This window comes from Salvelinus fontinalis, chromosome 30 (assembly GCF_029448725.1).
Source record: "Salvelinus fontinalis isolate EN_2023a chromosome 30, ASM2944872v1, whole genome shotgun sequence".
In the NCBI taxonomy this organism is placed as follows: Eukaryota; Metazoa; Chordata; class Actinopteri; order Salmoniformes; family Salmonidae; genus Salvelinus; species Salvelinus fontinalis.
Window position 1 is genome coordinate 11,679,400 of NC_074694.1, and position 17,839 is coordinate 11,697,238.

Genomic DNA, 17,839 nt, shown 5'->3' on the forward strand with positions numbered 1-17,839 from the left:
ACAACCAAAACTAGTCCATACACAGGTTGTAGCTGTTCCAGTGTAAAAACTGGTTCTGACTGTAAAAGGACAAGAGAGGACAGAGAAAAGTCAACAGCCCCAAAAACAGTGTCTTTACAGTCCAATTAAGAAACATTACCGATAATCCCTATTGGATGTTATGAATGAAAAGAAAATCCTCAGCATGATAATGTTTTGAAATTCAATTGAATATTTACGTACTCTGGGCTACAATTACAAAATGAAATGCTACACGGCATAATTCAGAGAAAGTTGAGGCAAAACAAGAGGTAAACTGTTGGAAACTGACTCATTGACTTGAGCACGTTTTAGTACGTTTATAACTATGCAAGTGGCCTAGCAGTAGTGATTAACATATTGTGGCTTAGATCAGATGATCTATATGCAAATGTATATGTGACCGGAGGCCAAGCACAAAGGGGGACTGACTCAGAGACAGAACGTTTCCATACGGGTGAGATAGGAAGCACATGAACGAGCTAGTAACATGAATACGTATATTTCAAGCTAGAACCCAACAAAACAAAATTTCCACATCAAATATCAGAGATGAACTCAAGGGACGTGATTGCCTCCGTGGTGAATGCAGAACACTAAGCTATCCTTCCCAATGGCATAGTATTAAAATAACTGACTAGAAAAATAAAAAACTATTACAACAGGATATGCTCGAGTGTGTTTCAACATGTTTGCTGTGCATACACGTGTGTTTGTGTGTGTAGATCCAGTTTCAGGCAGTGCGTCACCTGCTTGTCCTTTCCCCTTTCAAACCATCGATTCCCATTCACACCCACAACCATCCATGCCCTGTCTGGCACGTCTCCATGCAACCCCCCTCTACCCCACTAGGGGTGCTGCAACCCTCTATTGCCACAACTAGGACTCACCAAGATCCTTAGAGCCTTGACTTTCGCTGGCCATCTCTCCCATCCTCACCAGTGCCTCGAAGTAGCCCTTTGCAGCAAATGTGACACCTGGAAACATGGAAGCATTGGGCGTCAGATCAGGGGCGGAGTGGAAATATTGGACATTAACGTAATCTTCACCCCAGCATCCCTCCCCTATAGCTATAGCCCCAGTCAGTTAGGGAAGGGGCTAAAGGCTACAATGGAAAGAGTTATTGCTACAATGGAAAGAGCTAGGCTAGTACAAAGGAAAGTTCTATAGCAAGGCTACAATGGAAAAGGCTACTACGGAAAAAGCTACTACAAGTTACAATGGAAAAGGCTACAAGCTACTACTGGCTACAATGACAAAGAGCTAGTGCTACAATGACAAAGAGCTAGTGCTACAATGACAAAGAGCTAGTGCTACAATGAAAAGAGCTAATGCTACAAATTAAAGAGCTAATGCTACAATGAAAAGAGCTAATGCTACAATGAAAAGAGCTAATGCTACAATGAAAAGAGCTAATGCTACAAATTAAAGAGCTAATGCTACAATGAAAAGAGCTACTGATACAAACAACAACAACAACGGTGGCTCAAGAGGAACAGGAGAGGAAAGCGCAGTAACTACAGTAACTACTGGTGGACAGAGCAGATGCTGAATGAAAAGAAGAGCTACATGAAACACGGACCAGAGAAAGTAAAGCAAGGGAAGACCAGGGAAGGCAAGATGGACCGTTCTGCCTACGACCTCTGTGACTCAGGTCTCAGTCCAGGGACATTAAACACACAGCAGGCATGGCTCACCCACACAGTTCTGCCACAGGCAGCTAGAAGCAGTGAATGGGAAGTCATGGTGAATAAGACCAGGTCAGGGGTAAGTCGTTTAGGGCGTGGTGGTCACAACAAGAGGAACGAGAGAGGCCGAGAGGGAGGCCGAGAAGCTGACTGAGTATGACCTTGAGCTGATCCATATTGATAAGGAGTGTCACAGCTTTATTAAACCATGTGACCAAGCAGAGTCATACTAAACATGGACGGTTACTGCACTGTTTCTTAGTTCGTAACATTCAAATATTAGGTAAGTGCCATTTTCAACCAGGCTGTTAAATAAAGTGTTACCCAAAATACATCCTGAATATGGATGCACTGCATGGTAAACAATTTAAATATGTTCTAAAAGGTTAACGGTATTTATAGAGCACTGGCGTCTCATGGCACCTTAATTGGGGAGGACATGCTCATAGTGACGGCTGGAATGGAATCAACGGAACGGTATCGTATCGTTTTCCATGTGTTTGATACCATTCCTTTGATTCCATTCCAGCCATTATTGTGAGACATCCTCCCCTCAGCAGCCTCCTGTGATATAGAGTGCTACAGTCATATGGGAATACTACCCCACAGCTACTGCTGTATCATTAGCAATACTCCTTCCCACTTCAAAGTTAAGAGACAAAATTGATTGTCTAACACAACAGAAGGGCTCGAACCTGTCTCAGTCCCTCCATCTATCCCCCTCTCCGAGGACCCCCCGTCTCTGTCCCTCCGAGGACCCCGTCTCTGTCCCTCCGAGGACCCCCCGTCTCTGTCCCTCCGAGGACCCCGTCTCTGTCCCTCCGAGGACCCCGTCTCTGTCCCTCCGAGGACCCCGTCTCTGTCCCTCCGAGGACCCCGTCTCTGTCCCTCCGAGGACCCCGTCTCTGTCCCTCCGAGGACCCCGTCTCTGTCCCTCCGAGGACCCCGTCTCTGTCCCTCCGAGGACCCCGTCTCTGTCCCTCCGAGGACCCCGTCTCTGTCCCTCCGAGGACCCCGTCTCTGTCCCTCCGAGGATCCCGTCTCCTCTGACGATCGTTTCTCAGTTACTCCATCTATCTATCAATCCACCTCTCCTCTGAGGTTTGATTCTCAGTTCCTCCATCAATCCAACTCTCCATCTATCTATCCACCTCTCCTCTGAGAATCGTTTCTCAAGCCTCAGTCTGCACCAATTTCCTCCCTTAATCCTTCCTTTATCAATTCTTCTTTCCCTTCTCTACCTTTATCAGAATCTTTGTTTTGACGTCACTGAACTGAAAACATACCTTGCCTCCAGAACCAAGGACCTAAAGCCGACTGCCCTGTAGCTGGGTTCAATCTGACCCAGACTGATTACTTCCAGGAAGAGAGACCCTCACTCGGATCTTCCTGAGCCCAGCTTTGGTTGAGTCTGCGTGTGATAGGAGAGTGCGGGTGAGAGTGTGGAGGTGGATTGTAGAGTGCGGTGTGGTAAACCCTTGCTTTGGGCTATTTAGCGATGTCCACAGAAATCCCAGCCAAGGGGGATAGAGCGAGGGGCGGTGAAGTGTGGCAGGCCAGGTAAAGCTGTACTAACTGGAACAAGATGTTAGAGCTCTGCTGTGTGTGTGTGTGTGTGTGTCTTCAGTAAAGAGGATTACACCTCCGAGATGAAGCAGATAGGTCTACAGAATGGAGGTGTGACATGACATCCATTCTTCCCACCTATTCCAAAGTAAATGAAACACTCTCGAGGAGTAAAACCGGTGTAAACCAGATCAGCTGCACAGCTTGATGTGTTTAGTACTCCATCCATCTTCAACTCTCCTCTTCCAAATCCACCCCATTTCTCTTCCTCTCCACCCTCCTTTATAAAATCCCTTCAGCCCTCCCCTGTCCGAATCCCCTCCATCTCTACAACACAGCTTGTCCCTGTAGAGAAATGCCTCTCCGCCCCACTTTCAACCCTCACCTGTCCGAATCCCTTCCATCTCAGCTTGTCCCTGTAGAGAAATGTCTCTCCGCCCCACCTTCAACATGATACCCAGTGGGGTTGTGGGAAATTTCGCTACATTCAACATGATGCCAATACGGTTGTGTGCTGTGTGAAATTGCCCCACCTTCTCCAGTCCCAAAACGAAACAGAATAGCTGGCTAAGTACTAGTCTAAGCATTGCATCCTATTTAAGCCCTGCATCCACTGCACACTCTCCTATTCTCCAAAATCGAACAGCATCTCCAAGGAAAAGCATTCCTCATGAAACTGGTTGAGAGAATGCCAAGAGCGTGCAAAGCTGTCAAGGCAAAGGGTAGCTACTTTGAAGAATCTCAAATATATTTACATTTGTTTAACCCTTTTGGGGTTCCTACATGATTCCATAGTTTATGTCTTCACTATTATTCTACAATGTAGAAAATATTAAAAACAAAGAAAAACCCTTGAAATGATTAGTGTGTCCAAACTTTTGACTGGTACTGTAGAAGCAGGCAGCTCTTTCCCTAGACCGAATCATGATGTTAGTCAACAAAAGCTCCAGGGACATCAAGTCCATCCAAGCACCAATCCTTGCTCCCTGTTGCGATTTATGGGTTCCCCTTCTTCTCCTAAGAGCAGAGGCAGAACTGGCATATTTACAATTCCAGTTAGTGTATGGAGGCCCACGAGGCACCCTGAGGTGATTTGAATGCTGGCTGTGCCCTTGGCAACGGCAGCCTAAGCCAGAACCTTAGTTCTGTGCCTGACCTGCAATGAAGAAGTGTAATTTTCCATCCTGGAGCTGTGTAGCTATTTTTATTCTTATCAGACTACACCGAGTCCTCCTTTATTGGTCCTTAGAGCTTCGTACTTCCTGCATGTCTATCTCTCCCTCTCTGGTCCTTTCTCTCTCACCCTCTTTGCCTGCTCCTACATTAGAGACCAGTAACCTACAGCGCTACATTAGAGACCAGTAACCTACAGCGCTACATTAGAGACCAGTAACCTACAGCGCTACATTAGAGACCAGTAACCTACAGCGCTACATTAGAGACCAGTAACCTACAGCTGGAGACAGCGCTACATTAGAGACCAGTAACCTACAGCACTACATTAGAGACCAGTAACCTACAGCTGGAGACAGCGCTACATTAGAGACCAGTAACCTACAGCGCTACATTAGAGACCAGTAACCTACAGCACTACATTAGAGACCAGTAACCTACAGCACTACATTACATTTAAGTCATTTAGCAGACGCTCTTATCCAGAGCGACTTACAATTAGAGACCAGTAACCTACAGCGCTACATTAGAGACCAGTAACCTACAGCGCTACATTAGAGACCAGTAACCTACAGCGCTACATTAGAGACCAGTAACCTACAGCGCTACATTAGAGACCAGTAACCTACAGCGCTACATTAGAGACCAGTAACCTACAGCGCTACATTAGAGACCAGTAACCTACAGCGCTACATTAGACACCAGTAACCTACAGCGCTACATTAGACACCAGTAACCTACAGCGCTACATTAGACACCAGTAACCTACAGCGCTACATTAGACACCAGTAACCTACAGCGCTACATTAGACACCAGTAACCTACAGCGCTACATTAGAGACCAGTAACCTACAGCGCTACATTAGAGACCAGTAACCTACAGCTGGAGACAGCACTACATTAGAAGCATGGCTGAGGAGACACTATCTGTGTAGGACTTGCTTTCCCGGTCTACAGCCTACCATAGTGCAGCAATGTCCAATTTCTCACCATTCTATTCAACTGAAAACTATTTCAACGAGAAATCCTTATTAAAAATGGATGTTGATAAAAGATCAAATAGGGGGTGCTTACATTTCTCCTGTTTCACACATGTACAAGTGTGAACCCTGTACAGCAGGGAGCATCAACTAGGTTCAGCCTTGGGGCGATGTTTTTCTCAAACCGATGGTCAGGGAGCCGGAACATAATTGACGGCAAGAAGCCTAAAGAGATACAATATTTGACCAGAAACAATCATTTCAAACCTTGCTTACGATGGCATCCACGAAACAATAGGAACACCTGCTCTTTCCAGGACAGACTGACCAGGTGAATCCAGGTGAACGCTATGATCCCTTATTGATGTCACCTGTTAAATACACTTCAAGTCAGTGTAGATGAAGGGGAGGAGACAGGATAAAAACAATATTTTGAGACATGGATTGTGTATGTGCACCATTCAGAGGTTGAATGGGCAAGACAAAATATTTAAGTGCCTTTGAACGGGGTATGGTAGTAGATGCCAGGCGCACCGGTTTGTGTCAAGAACTGCAACGCTGCTAGGTTTTTCACGCGCAACAGTTTCCAGTGTGTAGCAAGAATGGACCACCACCCAAAGGACATCCAGGCAACTAGACACAACTGTGCGAAGCATTGGAGTCAACATGGACCGACATTCCTGTGGAACGCTTTAGACACCTTGTAGTCCATGCCCCGACGAACTGAGGCTGTTCTGAGGGCAAAATGGAGGTCCAACTCAATATTATGCACGGTAATACTTTGGCTGATTTACAACATTTGTAATCACTTGGCTCTGATTTGCTGGTGTTTGTTTTACAGTCTTCTCTAAGAATTTGCTCAGAAAACATATATTTTTAAATCAGTCCTTCTGTACAGTGTGTGGTGCGAAATGGAAATGTCTGTTTTGATATCTCACTCCCCATGAGACACCGTCGGAGAGTGGGGTCACGACCAGGGATCCGCCATTATTAGGGTAAAGTGCCTTGCTCAAGGGCAGCGCAACCATTTTTTTTTAACCTAAATTGGCTCGGATTCGAACTAGCAACCTTTCGGTTTCTGACCCAACACCCCGATGGACTGCCACATACAGTAGTATACACATTCTGCTGTACCTCCACAGCACTGGACAAGCTCCAAAAATATAAACATAAAATATATGTCTATGTGTATATAGATAGATAAGATATATATTTGTTAGGTCCACACATATGACAGTGAGTCAACAGTTTCAGAGAACATGGTTCATAAGCAAAACGGTGGTGAGGAAAAAAAGTCAATTTAATGCCCGATCAAAGTAGAATGCATGGAATATTCTAATAGAAGCATTCCGGGTTCCGTCTGAACCTCATGTAAGACCACGTGACACTGATGAAAAGTATAGGTTTATGCTGCTGATCCTTTACCATTGGCAGAAAAAAAAAGAGGCAGTGTTTCCAATGTCTTTTTCTCTCCATCTCCCTCAAAACCAGTTCTGTTGTTCTTTTATGGGGCCATTTTTATTCTCTTAACTCCCCTCTCTCAAAAGTGTTGTCCTCCTGCGCCCTTCAACCGTATCACCGGTTGAAGGGCGATATATACACCACACACACACACCCGACTTGTGAACAACCAAATCAAAACATTAAAAGAAGTTGACGTCATGGAGGGATGCAGGTGAAGAGGAGAGGGCAAGATGTGGACATGGAACAGACTAAGGTGACATCATGAGGAAGGCAGCCTGAGCCTCAAAACAAAGTATCAAACCAGTCCATGTAACTGAAAGCATCTCTTAGAGGAAAAAAACACACTATTTCACATGTGGAAAAAGCACGTGTTTTTGGGAACACTTCACAGGTGTTTTTCTGTAGGGGCTGTCGGAGCACCCAGCAGAATCTTTCATAGCGAAGTCCTACAAGAGATCAGAAGGGCTGCAAGAGGAAACGGACTACAGGCTAGCGAAGTCCTACAAGAGGAAACGGACTACAGGCTAGCGAAGTCCTACAAGAGATCAGAAGGGCTACAAGAGGAAACGGACTACAGGCTAGCGAAGTCCTACAAGAGATCAGAAGGGCTACAAGAGGAAACGGACTACAGGCTACTTCACCAGCATCTGAGCTCATCTCTAGTTCAGGTAAAATCAGGAGTCTAAAAAGCAACAGCAAGACAGTGTCAGGCCAGTGCCTGGTCCTCTGGACAGGAGGGGAGTGGGGGATGAGAGGGGGATGAGTGGGGGATGAGATAAAAGAGAAGGGAATGTACTCACTGGACAGGGCCTTCTCGTAACTCTTCCCCATGGCCACGAAGTTCCGCAAGCACGGGTTAAACTGCTCCATAATGGACTGAAAAGAGAAACAAAAACAGTTTTTAGTTGGATTGAGCAGCTATAAGCCTAGCAGAAGCAGAGCTCTACTCTGTAGTCGGGGCGTGCGCTCACACACACACACACACTGGCGCTCACACACTGCAAGCACGCGACTTCTACCAGCTCACTCACACAACTCGGTTGGCTTAGCCAACCAGGTACAAGAGTGTAGATGGGAATCATTCGGCAGTCACACCCAGGTGAAGGAGAGAAGGAGCGAGAGGGATGTGGGTGTTGATGCCCGGGCAGCCCAGCTCAAGAGGCAGTCTCTCTCACTCACTCTCGGTCTCTCTCTCTCTCTGAGGTCATGTTGTTTGTGCTAATTAGTTTTTCTGTTGATCAGAGACATAAGGGAACAAGGGGGGAGTGGACGGGGAATAAATTGGATGACACAAAAACAGGAAAGAAGAGGAGAGAAGATTCAGCTAGCTTAGTCCCCCCTTTGCTGCTATAACAGCCTCCAGTCTTCTGGGAAGGCTTTCCACTAAATGTTGGAACATTGATGGGGGGGGGGGGGGGACTTGCTTCCATTCAGCCACAAGAGCATTAGTGAGGTCGGGCACTGGTGTTGGGCGATTAGGCCTGGCTCGCAGTCGCCATTCCAATTCTTCCCAAAGGTGTTCGATTGGGTTGAGGTCAGGGCTCTGTGCAGGCCAGTCAAGTTCTTCCACGCCGATCTTAAAAAAAACATTTCTGTATGGACCCCACTTTGTGCACAGGGACATTGTCATGCTGAAACAGAAAAGGGCCTTCCAAACTGTTGCCACAAAGTTGGAAGCACAGAATTGTCTAGAATGTCATCATATCCTGTAGTGTTAAGACATCCCTTCACTGGAACTAAGGGGCCTAGCCCAAACCATGAAAAACACCCCCAGACCATTATTCGTCCTCTACCCAACAATCGAGTTGGCACTAGGCAATCGGGAAGGTAGCGTTCTACTGGCATCCATCAAACTCAGATTCGTCTGTCGGACTGACAGATGGGGAAGTGTGATTCATCACTCCTCCAGAGAACGCATTTCCACTGCTCCAGAACGCAATTGCGGCTTTATGCCACTCAAGCGGATGCTTGGGCATTTCACGTGGAGATCGTAGGCTTGTGTCCTGCCATGGAAACCCATTTCATGAAGCTGCCGACAAACAGTTCTTGTGCTGACGTTGCTTCCAGACGCAGATTGGAAATCGGTAGTGAGCGTTGCAACCGAGGACAGACGATATTTACACACTACATGCTTCAGCACTCGGCGGTCCAGTTCTGTCAGCTTGTGTGGCCTACCACTTCACGGCTGAGCCATTGTTGCTCCTAGACGTTTCCGCTTCACAAAAAACATTACTTAGAGTTGACCGGGGCACAGTTGACCAGGGCAGCTCTAGCAGGAAAGAAATTTGAAGCGTTGTCCACATACTTTTGTATATTTAGTGTATATACAGTGCATTTGGAAAGTATTAAGACCCTTTGAATTTTTCCAAATTTTGTTACGTTACAGCCTTACTCTAAAATGTATTCAATTCTTTCCCCCCGGAAGACTGTGCTCACACAGTCTTCCGGAACAACTGGTGCTCTCATGCATGCTTCAGTGTTGCTCTCCTCGAAGCGAGCATAAAAAAGGCATTTAGCTCGCCTGGTAAGCTTTCGTCACAGGGTAGCTCGCGGCTGGGTTTCTCTTTGTAGTCCGTAATAGTTTGCAAGCCGTGCCACATCTGATGAGCGTCAGACCCCATGTAGTAGGATTCAATCTTAGTCCTGTTCTGACGCTTTGCCTGTTTGTCTCAGGGCATATCGGGAATTCTTATAAGTGTCCGGTTTAGTGTCCCGCTCCTTGAAAGCGGCAGCTCTAGCCTTTAGCTCAGTGCAGATGTTGCCTTTAATCCATGGCTTCTGGTTAGAATATGTACATACGGTCACTTACGGGGACGACGTCAGACTCACTTATTGATGAAGCTAAGGTCCATCAATCCCTACAAATATATTAACATATTTTTAACCCTGCATTATAAATTGTATTAAATATATTAATTTAGAATCGTCTAAATTTAAAATTAGATCTACAAGGACATTTTATTGATCTGCCAGTATTTTCATTTAGAGATTCCTGTAAACTCTTTGATGTTTCCTTTTATGTGGCCTAACAATTAATATTGGATTTTTCACCATGACAACCAGTAGTTAGTATTAAAACAGAACATATTTCTCAGTTGGTTTGGCATTCGTGGAGATCAGACGGTTTTCATTTGCAGGGATATGTGTGTTTTTTGACCAAATGTAAGTCAGAACAAATACCTATTTCACAATATACCTGTTGTTATATGTAAATGTAGAGGGGTAACTTTCTCAAAGTTATTTTACCATTTTGTACAATTGTGCAATTAGCCTACCAGTTGGTGTAAATGTAATGTTAATTCTCTTGAGGAATTATGGTGTGTTATTTTTCTCTTATTGTCAATTGCATATAGACATTGCTGACATTACTGTTTAATGTAATATTGTTTATTGGATTTACATTGTAGTAATTTAATATTTATTTTATCCTGTTTCCCTCTGTACTCAGACCACATCTATACTCTGGTTGATCATTAAACTCCAGACTGCAGTCCAGTATCCGTTTACTCCTAGTGACCTATCCACACAGAGCGCACCAGACTCCGTTTTAATTCATATAACTTATTTTGAACATAAGCCAGGAATGAGTGAGTCACTCAGCCCTATATGCGGTTCCCGCTTCTGTTGCCTATTTGTTTAATATCCTACTGATTCTGTGATCGCCAAACCTCACGCAACCGCAAAATGTCACAAAGCAATTTCACACTCAGACACTTTCTACTTTGTCAGAAGAAGCTGTAACACGCATATACAATATTGCTTCACCAACATCTTTATGCTTTCGTTAATATATATATATTTTTATATAAGGACTCAGTGCAGATGTTTATTTCAACTACATCTTAGTTGCACTTCACCAGTGAACCTCCAAGAGTACATCATTAATACTCAAAGGTTTATGTCCAGAGTTAATGAGTAGTTGATGTCATTGAGGAAATCTGGACATGGCATGCTCTCCCTTATGTAAGGAATTAGACACTTTACTATGTAGGCTACAGTAAACATCTCATTGTCCTGTTAGTTTTTGTCAAACTGCACAGTAGCCTAATAAACAAACATTAAAAAAAAATCTAATTCAATATATTCAATATTTTGTACCACTGTAGATGCTACACTGTGTAGCAGGTTATGAACTCTGCAAGCAACGTTTCCACTCCGAGAATGAGAACGGTAAATTACTGTAATTAATACAGTAATTCCAATTCATTGGAATACAAAAGAAACCATTCGCACATGAGCAATTAGCAGGACAATAGACTCTTGCCGAGAAGGAGATCAAGGAGGAGGGTTTAAAGGACACTGCACAGTAGCCTAATAAACATATGCATTTTTGTATTTTTTTCATCGAATTGAATAACATTTCTACCATGGTAGATGCTATGTTTTTGGTTGATGGACAATATTAAAAACAGTCAAATGCATTCGTGAATTCAAATCGTTTTAGCCCGACATGTTGCAGTTTATTTACTTATGGGGCGGCAGGCAGCCTAGTGGCTGGGTCAATAACCAAAAGGTTGCTAGATCGAATCCCCGAGCTGACAAGGTAAAAATCTGTCGTTCTGCCCCTGAACAAGGCAGTTAACCCACTGTTCCTAGGCCGTCATTGTAAATAAAAATGTGTTATTAACTGACTTGCCTAGTTAAATAAAAGGTAAAAAAATAAAATACATTGTTGAATTATTCAAGGCTCCTTTCTCTTCTCTGTGCTGGAGTTGTTTTAAGAATACTAAAGAAGCCATCCACCCTTGATGGGCTATCAGCAGGACACTAGTCTTGCCGCGTTTAGGGACTTTAAAATGTATTAATAGTTGTTTGCGAGGCATGTCACTTCTCCCATCTCGATTGCATAGCCCACCAAATGCACTCTTTTCCAACCACATCTGGATGGATCCACAACGAATTACTATGGCAATACATATCACTACATGACAGAAATATTGGAATAAAGTAGGCTAACGAAGGCAACAAATGGTTGTTTACTGAAACACCCAAAAGTCCTCCAGCGGTTAGAACAGGATTTGAAGCAATAACCTACCCGTGGTGGTCAACTATTTCAGCACCGTTTCACACTGCTCTGAGACAAGCATGGGGGGACTGATCTTGATAAATTAAATCAGATTTGTATTTTGGGGTATTGGTTAACCTACAATTAGGTTGTGGAAATGTTAGGATTATTTTGGTCTTCACTCAGAGCCTAGGACTACCCTGAGGCATACATAGACCACTGTAAAATTAATTTTGTAACAGAAACACCATAATATGAATCAATTTATTTAAGTTACATTTCTAACAGCATAAACAGCACAACAAAGACTATAATCATTTAAAAATAAATAATAATCTCATATAGTCGGTAAAAAAAAAAAAAATTTAAAGTCTCTTGTACAGCCAATTTTAAAACCATTCAAGTGCGTTCATGAATTCAAATCACTTTAGCTGACATGTTGTGGTTTATTCATTGTTTAATTATTGAAGGCTCACTTTGTTATTTTGCCAATAAGTAAGTTCCAGAACTCTTAGGCCTACAGCTCCATGTCATTTCAATAACTTAACTGTTCAAAGACGCCCTTCTTGGTGGTCAAACTAGCATTAAAACGGCAACAATGGCTGACAGATAAATAACGTGCCATAGAATTCTGCGGCACCCCGCAAGCTGTGCTGCAGTATGACGCAACTTTTAAAGGAAGAACCACTGTGCGCACACACACACACACATCAAACGTTTGGACAGGCCTACTCATGCAAGGTTTTTGCTTTATTTTTTTACTATTGTCTACATGGTAGAACAATAGTTAAGACATCAAAACTATCAAATAACACATATTGAATCATGTAGTAACCAAAAAAGGGTTAAACAAATCAAAACATATTTTATATTTGAGATTCTTCAAAGTAGCCACACTTTGCCTTGACAGCTTTGCAGACTCTTGGCATTCTCTCAACCAACTTCACGAGGAATGCTTTTCCAACAGTCTTGAAGGAGTTCCCACATATGATGAGCACTTTTTTGGCTGCTTTTCCTTCACTCTGCGGTCCAACTCATCCCAAACCATCTCAAATTGGGTTGAGGTCAGGTGATTGTGGAGGCCAGGTCACCTGATGCAGCCCTCCATCACTCTCCTTCCTGGTGAAAAATCCCTTACACAGCCTGGAGGTGTATATAAACAAATGATAGTGGGACTAAGCGCAAACCAGATGGGATGGCGTATCGCTTGTGGCGGATGAATCAGAATTAGTTGGGTCACATAGATAATTAAGATATTTTAGTTGCATAATATGCTTATGTGTGATACTTGTCATTAGAATGTATCCTTTTGGACTATAGTGTTGACAGTTACACTTTTCCCTCAGCTGGGGCTCAGTCACCTGGGGCTCAGAGAGGGGAGAGGTCAGGCTTGTCTTTCACATGTCCATGGTGCTATGCAGACTATCAGAAAGGGAAGAGGACAGAATGGAACATTGTCTTCATATGTGAATGTGTCCTTACCTATTCTTAAACCCTGTGAAGGGATGGCGTGATTAATGGGGAACCAATTACTTGTCTCCACAATGTCTTTGCGCTTATCCTGGGATAGTGTATGACCTAGAGGCTTACTCCCCTCAGTGAGCTTGTCCAGGAGTGGGGTCAAGAGGGGGTTTACTTGAGATGGGAGTATCTAGAGATGACAATTGAGTTATGCCTTGGATGAGGTGATGTTTTTGTACTATGAAGTACCAGGAACAAGATTAGAACCTCGTTTTAGAGACCAAACTGAGCAATAATTTATAGCTAATTCTATCTGGCTAAGGGATACTCCTTTCTCAAGTAAAAGTACCTTTGTGAAGATTTCCTAAGATCTGTGGTTCGTCATGTAAGTTGCGAGGGGTGTATCTTGGCTATAAAAGATCTTTGTATTTTTCTGTAGTCACTCTCAATGGTTCATTATAGATAGTGAATTGTTGAAAGTAAAAGGCTTATTAAAGATGTAGTTTAAGTATAACTCTGACTGGTGTGTAGTTTGTCTCTCCTCATTTGGTAATACAGAAAAATGCCACCACACGCTGCAGAATGCTGTGGTAGCCTGGTTAAGTGTGACCTTGATTTCTAAATAAATCACAGAGTGTCACCAGCAAAGCAGCCCCACACCATCACACCTCCTCCTCCATGCTTCACAGTGGGAACAACAAATGCGGAGATCATCCATTCACCTCCTCTGCGTCTCACAAAGACACAGAAGTTGGAACCATTGGTGTCCTTTAGTAGTGGTTTATTTGCAGGAATTCCACCATGAAGGCCTGATTCACAGTCTCCTCTGAACAGTTGATGTTAAGATGTGTCTGTTAACTCTAATGAACTTATCATCTGCAGCAGAGGTAACTCTGGGTCTTCCTTTTCTATGGCGGTCTTCATGAGCCAATTTCATCATAGTGCTTGATGTTTTTTGCGACTGCACTTGAAGAAACTTTCAAAGTACTTGAATGTAGGTCAATCCACAGAATTACATGTCTTAAAAAAACAATGCACTGTCATTTCTTTTCTTATTTGAGCAGTTCTTGCCATATTATGGACTAACCCTTTTACCAAATAGGGCTATCTTGTGTATACCAACCCGACCTTGTCACAGCACAACTGTTTGGCCCAAATGTATTAAGGAAAGAAAGAAATTACACAAATTAACAAGGCACACCTGTTTTAATTTAAATGCATTCCAGGTGACTACCTCATGAAGCTGGTTTAGAGAATGTCAAGTGTGTGCAAAGCTGTCATCAAGGCAAAGGGTGACTACTTTGAAGACCCTCAAAAATATTGAGATTTGGATTTGTTTAACACTTTTTTGGTTACTACATGATTCCATGTATTATTTCATAGTTTTGATGTCTTCAATATTAATCTACAATGTAGAAAATAGTTTAAAAAAAAATGTTGAACCCATGATTGAGTAAGTGTGTCTAAACTTTTGACTGGTACTGTGTATATAAATAAACATAAAAAATGAAAGCATGGACGGGGAGAATGAAGTAGGGCAGAACGAAGGAGGAGCAGAGTGAAGGAGGGGGAAGAAATGTGCAAGCCAGGGAATAATTGTACATGCTTGTGTACTGCCCAGGTGCAGATAGAGATAGAGAGTGAGAGAGAACGGGGTCGATATGATAACCAAATCACCCCGCCCCAGGGCATAAAACCACCCTCTAATTCCAACCAGGTGCCCAGCCAACCTCTATATCCTGGAACTCCTCCCCTCCCACACACAGAGTTCCTCTCTTCTACTTTGTCCCTCTAACCTTTTCCTGACAGCTGTCAGACACTGAAGGGAGGGAGGGCATCTCTAGTCTCTTGGTAATGGTGTGCTATATGATGTTGAGAGACATGGCATGAAGGATGCCTAATAATGTCTGTACCAACTGGCTGGCGCTAGGTCACCTTGACACTTGTAACTTTAAGATGACTTCAAAACAGAAGTGCAACAGGACAGGGGAAGGAGAAAGATGGAGAGCGAGAATGTAAATACAGGATATACCATCTGCAGGAAGGCCAGAGAGGGAGGAAGGTAGGATGTAAATACAGGATATACCATCTGCAGGAAGGACAGAGAGGGAGGAAGGGAAGATGTAAATACAGGATATACCATCTGCAGGAAGGACAGAGAGGGAGGAAGGGAAGATGTAAATACAGGATATATCGGCTGTGAGAGAAATGTTTAAAGAGAGGTGGTTGTGAAATGCATTGATGTACATCAGTTATGTTTAATTCATATGTATTTAAAAAAAATGCTAGATTTGATTTAATATAATGAGGACAAGTAAGCATAAGTTGTTTATAGAAACTATTATAAGTACAGCAAATACATATTTTAAGGTTTTCCTCTCTGATGCATTGATTCCTTGTCTCTACGCTGTTAGTCAGGGAAGAAATCCACACATGTACACCAAAGAGAGAAAATGGGCTTGAGTTTGCTTTTAGGGTTTCCTTGGGAGCAACCTATTTATATCCGTGTCTGTCTCTCACCCCCCCCCCCCCCTAGCTTCCGCCTACCCCTCTATGTGTATGTGTTGTTATATAAGGCAGCATTAACTACTAAACAAACTCATTCGCTGGAACCTATCATGGTAATCATCCCGAATACACCAGGGAGACAGAGAGACATGAGAGAGACCCATGTATTTATACAGGCTGAATAAACAGCCATCAGATGACAGGATCACTACGGTGTGTGTGAGATATGCAACTACCATCAGACAGGGATAGTCTCATGTGCCACATTGAGAAGACGCTGCTGCCGGAACCAGCCGGAACCAGCAGGTTTCTAAAGTAGTGGGGTAAAAAAAAAAACACACCGAAACTGACAACCCGAATTCCCTCATGTAGACACGCAAACATGGACAAAACACTCCGTACGCGCTTACACAGGCTGCAATCAACTGGCACCAAAGTCTGCCTAGTTCAACGGTTAAAATGGTTTTTTGATTCATCGATGTAAAAAATAAAAAGAATTGTAGAAGATCTACTGAAGTAGGAACGTTCATTAACTGTTCCTCTACTGCAGTCTTCACACACAATCAAAAAAAAAAAATCACATCATTGGCCCAGAGCCAGCCTCACCTGATTAGCTCCAGTCCCACACAAATAAAAATTGCAGGCCTCCGCCTCGGCAACCGCTAATCATCATCAGAGTGGCCCTCGAATATGGTAATAAGGGACCTAGCTAATGGAGGAAGGAGTTTCCCAATCACCGGTGACACACACACACACACACACACACAGGGTTAAGGACTAGGTAAATTAAACATGTCACATAGTCTGATCTTAATTCATACCTAAAATCAGCAACACAAGTTGTTCATTTAGCAGGACTCAAACAGATTTAAACACACACACGCTCCCATTCAGCAAGTCAATATTTGACAGGTGAATTGGGAAAAGGAAGAGATGATTGTACACAGACACACAAAGCTTTTTAGGGAGAGGCTTAAGTCTTATGTTCGCAGGTGGCTCCTTGGGCTCATCTGCTGTAACCATGTACTTCAAATATGGCCTCTTCTTTAAATCCTTCGCGCCAATTCAAAATACAGATCAAACATGGATGCATCGAGCCTAATGGAAAATGGAAATGGATTCTTAATGATACGAACATAACCTCATCTTGTCCCTCATAATACTCTGAATTGTTCAGTAGGAAATGTTCCCATTTTCATCAAAGGGAACGGAAGAGAGATTCTGTTCCAGCTTAAATCAATAGAGGGGTTAAGAGGGAAGGAGATACCCAGAGGCTTCACACAGGACCAGAGTTAAAACACCCCATGTCACCGCGTGGGTCTGCATGCATGAGTACGTATGTGGTGTGTGTGTGAGAACAGAATATAAAGTAGTGGAGCAGACTAATGCGATGCGGTCAGAGCACTCTGGACGTGGTACACATTACTGCCCAGCACTCTGGACGGGGTACACATGACAGCCCAGCACTCTGGACGGGGTACACATGACAGCCCAGCACTCTGGACGGGGTACACATGACAGCCCAGCACTCTGGACGGGGTACACATGACAGCCCAGCACTCTGGACGGGGTAAACATGACAGCCCAGCACTCTGGACGGGGTACACATGACAGCCCAGCACTCTGGACGGGGTACACATGACAGCCCAGCACTCTGGACGGGGTACACATGACAGCCCAGCACTCTGGACGGGGTACACATGACAGCCCAGCACTCTGGACGGGGTACACATGACAGCCCAGCACTCTGGACGGGGTAAACATGACAGCCCAGCACTCTGGACGGGGTACACATGACAGCCCAGCACTCTGGACGGGGTACACATGACAGCCCAGCACTCTGGACGGGGTACACATGACAGCCCAGCACTCTGGACGGGGTACACATGACAGCCCAGCACTCTGGACGGGGTACACATGACAGCCCAGCACTCTGGACGGGGTACACATGACAGCCCAGCACTCTGGACGGGGTA

General features: G+C 44.0%; 1 protein-coding gene across 6 annotated transcripts in view; it reads right to left on the minus strand.

Annotated features, from left to right (window-relative positions):
- LOC129828634 (brain-specific angiogenesis inhibitor 1-associated protein 2-like) overlaps positions 1 to 17,839 on the minus strand; it is a 169,800-nt gene that overhangs the window by 126,629 nt on the left and 25,332 nt on the right. For 3 of the 6 annotated variants that reach the window (XR_008755261.1, XM_055889726.1, XM_055889725.1), the window contains 2 exons: positions 7,690 to 7,765; positions 909 to 995 (listed from right to left, as the gene is read on the minus strand). Coding sequence is in view for 2 of the 6 variants with exons in the window: in XM_055889726.1 (XP_055745701.1) it covers positions 909 to 995; positions 7,690 to 7,765 (163 nt within the window). In the remaining 4 variants the exon portion in view is untranslated. Of the gene's footprint in view, positions 1 to 908; positions 996 to 7,689; positions 7,766 to 7,920; positions 8,067 to 17,839 lie in introns of those variants that run through there. The other 3 variants (XR_008755262.1, XR_008755263.1, XR_008755264.1) reach the window with 3 other exon arrangements.